The 9,290-nt window shown below is 38.0% G+C and overlaps 1 protein-coding gene across 1 annotated transcript in view; it reads right to left on the bottom strand.

The window, feature by feature from the left end:
• The window catches only part of LOC103590657 (myosin-4), a 46,642-nt gene that overhangs the window by 26,256 nt on the left and 11,096 nt on the right, over positions 1-9,290 (bottom strand). Inside the window, exons 19-33 of the mRNA XM_008572949.1 lie at positions 9,118-9,254; positions 8,739-8,994; positions 7,785-8,027; positions 7,312-7,488; positions 6,946-7,091; positions 6,575-6,665; positions 6,101-6,490; positions 5,489-5,615; positions 4,945-5,063; positions 4,621-4,817; positions 3,173-3,356; positions 2,928-3,093; positions 2,701-2,825; positions 2,127-2,435; positions 1,331-1,534 (exon numbers count right to left, since the gene is read on the bottom strand). Of these exons, the coding sequence (XP_008571171.1) occupies positions 1,331-1,534; positions 2,127-2,435; positions 2,701-2,825; positions 2,928-3,093; positions 3,173-3,356; positions 4,621-4,817; positions 4,945-5,063; positions 5,489-5,615; positions 6,101-6,490; positions 6,575-6,665; positions 6,946-7,091; positions 7,312-7,488; positions 7,785-8,027; positions 8,739-8,994; positions 9,118-9,254 (2,871 nt within the window). The remainder of the gene's footprint in view (positions 1-1,330; positions 1,535-2,126; positions 2,436-2,700; positions 2,826-2,927; positions 3,094-3,172; positions 3,357-4,620; positions 4,818-4,944; positions 5,064-5,488; positions 5,616-6,100; positions 6,491-6,574; positions 6,666-6,945; positions 7,092-7,311; positions 7,489-7,784; positions 8,028-8,738; positions 8,995-9,117; positions 9,255-9,290) is intronic.

Raw genomic sequence — 9,290 nt, 5'->3', positions numbered from 1 at the left:
GAAAAAAAGAAAAAAAGAAAAAAAACACATTTAATTTTATTATGAACATTCACATTGTTATTTTAACTAGTGTATACAGGCATACATTGTTGGTCATAAGAAATAAGAAATGTTCAGAATCAAAACCAAAAACCTTAGAAGTTAATTCTAAGTTTATGCCTTTTCTTTGTAGCCATATCTCTGTTAATAAAACTTCCCCTAAATTATTTAAGGTAAAATTTAATTTCTGACACAACCTCCCAAATTTAAAGTGCTGTACCTTGTGGCACCACACAGCACATAATAAAATGGACCATTAATTTTCAGCTGATCATTCATATTGGTTGGCTCCATATTATAAGTGAGTAAATAGCATAATATTGGTAAAAAAATGAACCAAGAATCTCATGTTATTGGGAAGTTGACCTTATTTGAAGTATTCAACCAATTATGTATACTCATGAGTAAGAAAAATGTTGTATATTAATTTGACTTTAAAATTATTTGTAGTATGAGATTTTAACCTTCCCATAATGCCTATTTGTATATATTGCAACTGTCAAAATTATACAATAATATATGTTTTAATATATGTAAAAAATAGTAGAACATACAAATTGGCAAAAAAAAAAAAAAGACAAAAATAATTAGTGTACTCTCACTAACCAGAGATAACCATTCACAACACTTTTGTTTATCTTTCTGGATGTTTTCTGTATATTTTTTACAAAAAAAGATCATGCATCTTATATTATTTTTAAGTTGCTCTTTTCACTTACTACATTGTAAACATTTTTCCATGGCAATAAATACATACTACAGTCACTGCATATTAGCTATTGCTGGGATACGCTACCATTTATTTAACAAATACACTGTAAACAACAAATGCTAACTAGCCCTAATGTTGATTCCATGAATTTGAACTTAAGAGTTTCTTTTTATATACAAGGTTAGCCATATGTGCACACATGATACATAAATATTATTTGATGGCTTATTCGTTCTCCTCTATTCTATTTGACTATCTATTTCTAGCCTAGATTTGCAAAAGGTAAGATGGCTACCTATGATGTATATATAGTTATTAGTAAATGGTGTTCTGTGCTGCTTTATAAAGGTTTCTAGAACTCCAGATTATTTCCAATCAACATTATTATGCTGGCCCATAAATATACTTGTGAACAAGTTAGGCCCCAGTATGTATTTAGATCACTCTGTACATTTTACAAAATTCCAGGAAGGGACCTCTGCCACGATCACTTTTTACTTTATAAACAAGCTTATCATCCTCTCAAGTTGTCTTTAGGTTCAGGGAGTATATTTGCTAAACCATAGTCCTGAACCTCACCTGAGTGTGCAGGAGTTGCACACGCTCACTGGCGTCCAGAAGCTCTTGTTCTGCCACTTTCCTGCTCCTCTCAGTCTGTTCCAGGGATGCCCCAAGCTCTTCAATCTCAGCCTGCATCAGGTTAGCTCTGCGCTCAACCATTGCCAGTTGTTCTTTAAGGTCATCTTGGCCTCTGATGGCATCATCTAAATGTAGCTGAGTGTCCTACACAGAAAGAGAAAAAGACTCTTATTCATGCTCCAATTAAAGCAAATAAAAATTTAGGGTCATGTATATACTTTGATCTTAATAACTTAGAGTATGATTAGATAGGAACAAGCTGCAAGTACCTTTACTGACAAATTCTTTGTAGCTTAGGGTGGCAGTTCTACTTAAAAAGAACATAATGTTATATTATTTTAGATCCTGAATCATTAAAAAAACGATGTTTAAATCTATAAAATTGGGATTAGGAAAACTAATAAGCTGATCCTTAGAGATCAGCTAGTCCAGTGGTGGTGTTTATATATCAAATAAATGAAGTCCAGATAAGTGAACTGATTTAAGCAGGGGCACGCAGCTACACTCTCTCATCATTTCCTCTGTTTCCCTACCCCTTACCACTTTGTCTTCTGTGCAGATGACAAAGCAAACTCTGTCCTGGGCTTTATAGAACTAAGCTCTTTTTCAGCTGTGTGCATAAAATTTTCAACTGATCACCATATTATTTAGATAATTTATGAATTGCAGTCCTCCTAAAATATTTACGTAATGGCACCCAGACTGTATGACACCATGTGTGTTTACTTCAATGTACCTTCAGTGTTCCTTGTGTGTTTCTAAGATTCCTTATTGCTTCAGCAGCCTGGCGGTTGGCATGGTTTAGCTGTATTTCCATTTCATTGAGGTCTCCCTCCATCTTCTTCTTGATCCTCAGGGCATCATTCCTGCTCCTGATCTCAGCATCTAGGGTGCTCTGCATCGATTCCACAACTCTGAGATGGTTCCTCTTTAGCTGATCAATTTCTTCATCTTTTTCAGCAATTTTTCTGTCAATCTCAGATTTCACCTGATTTAACTCGAGTTGGATGCGAAGAATTTTGCCTTCTTCATGCTCAAGAGATGCCTTAATAAAAGCAATATTTAGATTACCTAAACAGCTTTTTCCGCCCTTTCACATTATGATTATTTCTTATGAAGGCATTAAGAGAACTCACAAGCTTTCGTACATCTTATTTTAGCTTATTAGTTGCGCATTCCCAAAGTACAATTCAGTATTTCTCACTGAATTACATGTGTTATCCCCTAAAGGTTTGCAACATGATAGATCTCAGTTTCTATTAATTTTTCAATTTATTTATCACGTATAGGTGAAGAAATGAAACATGTACCTCTGCTTCCTCTAGGGCAGCCTGTAGGTCACTCTTCTCTTGATCAATTTGTTTCTTTACTTTCTCCAATTCATGGACATGCTTTCCACCCTCTGCAATTTGCTCGGTCAGGTCAGAAATCTCCTCTGTAGTTTAATAAAACAATATCAAAATTTTTTTGAGGAGTATGTAAAATTGAAAAGATATCTCCCTACCATTTTTGAAACAGAATGATTATAATAACTCACGCTGTAAGTTCTTATTCTCTCTCTTTAGAGTTTCAAGTTGATCCAGGGATTCCTCATAGGCATTCTTCACCTTGAAAAGCTCAGTACTAAGAGAACGGGACTCCTTCTGGGAAGCCTCAAGTTCAGCCTGAATTTCCTCATACTTCTGTTTCCATTCTGCCAGAACCTGGAAGTACATTGATAGTAAGCAGCCGACACCAAGAATGATGCCGATTGCTCCCTAGGGAGCCAAAAATGTGGGCTACCTTGTCAAAGTTCCTTTGCTTCTTATCGAGAGCTGCACAGGCAGCGTTAGATCTTTCCACGTCAATCATGAGGTCCTCCACTTCATTCTGTAGCCTCTGCTTTGTTTTTTCCAGAGAAGCACATTTGGAATTCACAGCTTCTACATGTTCCTCAGCATCCTGCAGACGCTGGGCCAGCTTCTTCCTGAAAGGTGGGTCAATGTTAGTGACCAAAGTCACCACTGTGAACTTTATAAAACTGCTGACCAGGAAAGCAGATTTTCCCCAAGATTTTTTGCATCTATGTTCACATGTTAAGTTTTTCTAAAATAGCTTCTTAGTATCCATTTTATGTCTTCTACAATTGTATTTTCCCTAATGAGTTCTTGATCTATCTTAGATGTTGTCAAACATATTTATGAAGCCATTTTGTGTGTGTGCGAGAGAGAGAGAGAGAGAGAGAGAGAGAGAGAGAGAGAGAGGGAGGGAGGGAGGGAGAGAGAGAGAGAGAAAGAGAGAGAGCATAGGAGTAAGCCCTTGAGCTGAGTGAGCAGTGTGAGAGTGTGAGGGTGAGGAAGAAATGGCAGCCATCAACAGGAGACCTTATCACACAATGTTAGCATTGAATGGGATCTTTAAGCTTTTTCTAGTTTGGTCCTCTTTATGGATGAGAAAACCGTGGCCCAGAATGACATGTTCAAGGTCATACTATTAATCAAAACTTTCCAGATTTGGTGACCCCAGACAAATATTATTCCATAATTCCATTTCCCAAATATTCTCCGAAGTCTAATTTATTGCTCCCTTTGCCAACCCAGTCTCTGACCTCCCCCAGCCAATACTCTTATCTAGAATGCTCTCTCTGCAAATGCTTGCTCAACCTTCTCATTCTGTCTATTTATAACAACTACTGAGATAAAAAAAATTTAGAAAGCCTTCTTTCAATAGGAATGAATTATGAATTTTTTTTCCTTCTATGTGTAACTCCCTTGAGTTTTATTCCACAAACAGGATGTGTAATTAGTGAATAAGTCAATCAGTACTAATGGTTAGTTTAATTGATGACAGGGTATGATAGTCTTATTCTGAACATTAAATACTCCAGCTAAGGAAAAACTGATTTTTCTTAATTATATAATATTTATAGTCTCAATATCTCCATTTTACTTCTATTAAAGGAAATTAATTCTACTTAATTAATAAAGGGTATGCTGATAATTAATAAACTCTTTTGGTGGAAAGAAATTTAAGATGTTTTTATACCAGAATAGGGGGAAGGCTCTGGTCCTGTCTTATTCTCCAGTGGACATACGCTGTGCTCTAGGAAGGGGAATATGGTAGAATTCACCACCCTACAATCAAATAGGCTGAAATCTTTCACATATCCCCATTCCTGGAATATTCTCTTTCTTACATTTTTCCTTCACTGTTTTTACTTTCTTTCTGCCCCCCTCACTGAAAGCTCATACTTGGCCTCCTCCAGCTCCTCCGTGCGCTGGATGGCGTCCGTCTCGTATTTGGTCCTCCACTGGGCAACCTCAGTGTTGGCCTTGGACAGGGCCCTCTGCAGCTCAGCCTTGGCTTCCTGCTCCTCTTCATACTGTTCCCGCAGCAGGTCACAGTCATGGCGGGCTGACTGCAGGGCATGGGCCAGGGCGTTCTTGGCCTAGACCAACCAAAAAGTGTGTGATGTAAGATTATATTCTAAAGATTGATATCCTCTGTGTGCAGTTCACTAGTGTGTCATGTTGCACAGTTCAAGTGATTCAAAGTATCAACTGGGTAATCCTCACCTTAGACTCTTCTTCTAGCTGCCTCTTGAATTCCTCAATCTGTTGCGTAAATGCTTGTTTGCCTCGGGACAGCTGAGAAACCAAAGCATCTTTCTCGTCTAGCTGTCGTGAAAACTCACCTGTGGAAGACAAAGCATGAGTGATTTAGTTCTGTTCTCCAGGGGAAGAAGAATTTAAAGAATGGAATAACATTAGAACCCCCTTATTTCATATGATGAAAAGAATAACTCAAGAGCTTCCGTGCTGTTAAGAAGACTGTCTTGCTTAAAAAGTATATGAGCTTTCTTTGATATTTTAGGATCTGAGATTTTTTGAGTAATGCTGAGGCAGCAAAAATCTCCTGAGCCCCAGGAGCTTAACTGTTTCTCCCAACTCTAAGAGTAGCTTAAAATCATTGCTTCTTACCATCTTGTTATAAAAACGTGAAGGAGTAACTAAGAAATGATAAATGAGTGTACGTAGCCTGATAAATGATCTGTGTTTGAGGGGTAGAGACTTGTCTTTCATTCTTTACCTCTCCAAAGGCTGATGTTCATGTACTGACCTGCTTCTGTGTGTAAACGCGCCTTCTGGGCTGACAATTCATTTATTAAACGTTGTTGCTCCTCTTCCTTTGTTTTCACTTCACTAAGCTGGTCTTCTAGGGTGCGGCACAATTTCTCGAAATTTCCCTGTGATGGGAAGTAGAAAACAGAAAAGGACAATACATTTCTGTTTGGAAGCCTGGTATTTGGAGATCTGTAACTAATTGTGGAAAGTGGTTGAGTTTTATTTACTCTTCTATTAAAGCCCTGCGTATTGCCTAGAAAGTAGTACAGGCACATAATTTTGGCTGAGTAAATGAACACAAGATTTTCAAAATTAGATTATTTTCTTTTAGAAAACATGAGCATCATTTAAATTCTGCATCACATAGAATATGGTTTTTATATAAGTCTTTCTTGTAATTGCATTCTTTCATGGTAATACTGACAAAGTTTACAGTGATATCCATAAATGAGGTATGAGAACTGAAGTGATTAAATTCAATACAATAATGTCTAGTAGGAATCAATTTTAAACCTCAGATAATATCTAATGTTTGTGCAATTCAGCTATATATAGTTATATATAAACTTGGTCATTTTGAATTGCTGCAAATAAAGATGAAAAAAACCTTGGCTTTGGAGACAGTCTCCACGTTACTAGCAAGGTCATCGATCTCCATCTTCATCTCACTCTTCTCCTTCTCCAGCTTCTGCTTGACCCTCTGCAGGTTGTCAATCTGCTCCCCGAGCTCGGCCACACTGTCGGCGTGCTTCTTCCTCAGGGTGGCAGCCGTGGCTTCGTGCTGCAGGGTGGCCTCCTCCAGGTCCCTGCGCATTTTCTGGAACTCAGCCTCTCGCTTCTTGTTCATCTCAGTCTGGGCCGAAGTGGCCCCACCGGCTTCTTCCAGCCGCTCACTGATCTCCTCCAGTTCCCGGGAGAGGTCAGAGCGCTGCTTCTCTGCTTTGGCCCTGGAGGCCCTCTCTGCCTCGATTTCCTCCTCCAGCTCCTCGATGCGGGCCTGGGCGTGATATGTCAACATTAATGTGAATTTATGGCAGGTTTTGTTTCCTGGAATGTCCAAAACATGGAGGTTATGACTTACTTGTAACTCTTTGATCTTCTTCTGCAACTGCATCCCCAGGGCCTGTTCGTCATCAATCTTGCTTTGCAGATTGCTCATTTCAAACTCTTTCCTTTTAGAAGAGCAGAATGTTAGCTAATAGTCAATTCTCTTACCAATCTTCTTTTCTATGTATAATTGAAATTCCGTATTCTACTGGTGTTAAGGAAGTAAGTAGTAGATGTTTTACAAGTCAATAATGTACCATTTGCATTAAATCAGAAAGTCAAAGATATCATTATCCACTTTTTTTCCATGTGCCATGAATTAATATTTTGGAGAACTTTTTAACACACATATCAGCTACAATGACATACAGCAAGCAGGTTATAGCTGAATTATATCATACTTACTTTTTGAGTTTCTCATCAAGTTGCTGTTTGTCATTTTCTATATCCATTGTGGATTCTTGGGCCAATTTTAGATCACCCTCCAGTTTTCTCTTCGCTCTTTCTAAATCCATGCGAAGTTTCTTTTCTTGTTCCAGAGACCCTTCAAGCTAAATTTATAATGGATTTTATTTTTTCAGTTCTTAAGCACTGAACCTTATGCCACTAGGCTTCAAAGGTACACAAAAAATTTTTAAAAGGTTCAACAAATAGAATGAGAACTTTATTATTTACAAACCAGCAGTTAAAAGCTTATGGGTATCAGTGATGGTTTTATGTCGCAATTGTTTATTTCATCTCAAGGGGAAATATTTTGTTTTTCACTCTTACATCATCCACTTGCTGTTCTAGCTTGATTTTAGCTTTGGTCAGGGTGTTGGCTTTGTCCTCTTCTGCCTGCAGGTCATCCAGGGTCTGCTGGTGGGCCTCTTGGAGGGCTTTCTTCTCTTTGGTCAGCTTAGCGATGGTTTCATCCAGGCCTGCCATCTCTTCTGTGAGGTTTTTCACCTTTAGATTTGAGCAGACAACAGGAATGTGAATGACATCCTGTTGTCTTGATGAAAAACACAATGTCAGCCAGAGATGGAAAATAGAAACCAGAAGCTAACCTGGGCCTACATGGCTGAAAAAAATCTGAGCTAAAGGTCAAGGTAAATTGATAGAGATGGTGAAGACTGAACAGATGACAATTATCACAGTGTTTTTCTTTCATACTTAATATGTTTAAGATTAAATTATCAATTAAAATACTTCAGTAGCAAGTTTGTGCTTATAAATACTCTAAAATGGATACTGATTTGTACCTTGTTCTCTGTGGCATGCTTCTCCTTTTCGACTTTGGCCAGTGTCAGCTCAAGGTCATCAATGTCTTTCTTCAGTTCTGAACATTCATCCTCTAGTTTCCTCTTCTTGGCTGTCAGCTCAGCATTGATCTCTTCCTCATCCTCAGCTCTCTCAGTCACCTCTTTGATTTTTGCCTCAAGTTGGATTTTGGTTTTAATCAACTGATCACATCTTTCCTCTGCATCAGCTAAGCCATCTGCTTCCTAAAGGGGGAAATTAAACATTTTCATTTGTCTAAGTTATATCTGCAAATGCACAATAATTTATTAAAAGATGGAAACTTCAGTGACTCTACCAGTTGGGTCAACACATATGCCAATTAACTTGCCACCTTTTAAAAATCAAATGGACAAAATGTTAATGATTTCCATCTACTGATTAAGTCTACTAACAGATTTCTTCCAGATATATGTGTGTGAAGTGTCAAATCAGAAAAACTAGCCTTTTGGTAAAAATCCACAACTTATTAACTTTTGCTACTTTGAAAAAGTCACATTCATTCTAGGACTCAGTTTTCTCACATTTAAGGGGGGATTAATTTAACCTTTTTCCTGCCCTGGTAGAAACAACATTACTTCTATTTTATGCACAAAAATATTCACTGAAGAGAGAAGAGTCTAATCTAAGAGAAAGTTTCATAAAGACAGGAAAATGGGGATATTTTATGACTTTGCTCACTGATGACCGAATTGTGTATGTATGCACATATTTACATATGTAGCATAATATGTGACTTCGCATCTACTGCTTCTTCAAGTCTGAGTCTTAGTATTTTTGAAAGGCAAATAATCACAAGCAATGTTTGAGTGAAAACCATTTATTTTAATACCTTAAATTAAAAAACATTCTCATGTCCAGTAGGGCAGTCATTGGAAAATAAGATGTGGCTTAACTGTGCAATGTGTGATACTCACAGCTTGAACTTGGAGTTGTAAGTCATTTTTCTCTTGCATCAGAGCTACCATCTTCTCTTCCAGTTCTTTCCTTTTTGCCTCTGATTTAGCCAGTTCTTCTTTGGTCTTCTCAAAATCTTCCTTCATGGTAGCCATCTCCTTTTCTGTTTCCGCACTCTTGAGAAGTGGCTTTATCTTGAAATACAGCTTCATCCAGGGCCAGTGCTTCACATTCATGAAAGCACGAACATTGTACTGGATGCAGAAGATGGACTCCCTGGAGGAGAAGAAAAAAATGCAAACGAAGAAGAATGTGGAAAGTGACCATTACTCAACAGAAATAATGACTGTACCAGATTGTGAAAGCATGGAGAAGGAAGACCTGTGCTTGGTACCTCACCTCCTCTCCATCATCTTCTTGAACTCCACCCTCATCAGGTACCCTCTGCATACGGCTTGAGTGCGTGTGATGAGTTGAGCCAGCTTTTCATCTCTCATCTCCTCTAGAGTTCCCAACAGGCCAGCTTTAAAGAAAACCTCACCAAAGAACAAGTTAAATATGTTATTTCTTCT

Source organism: Galeopterus variegatus, unplaced genomic scaffold, assembly GCF_000696425.1.
Source record: "Galeopterus variegatus unplaced genomic scaffold, G_variegatus-3.0.2 Scaffold852, whole genome shotgun sequence".
Lineage (NCBI taxonomy): Eukaryota > Metazoa > Chordata > Mammalia > Dermoptera > Cynocephalidae > Galeopterus > Galeopterus variegatus.
Note: the sequence above shows the minus strand (reverse complement) of the source record. Positions and strands in the feature narration are given on the sequence as shown.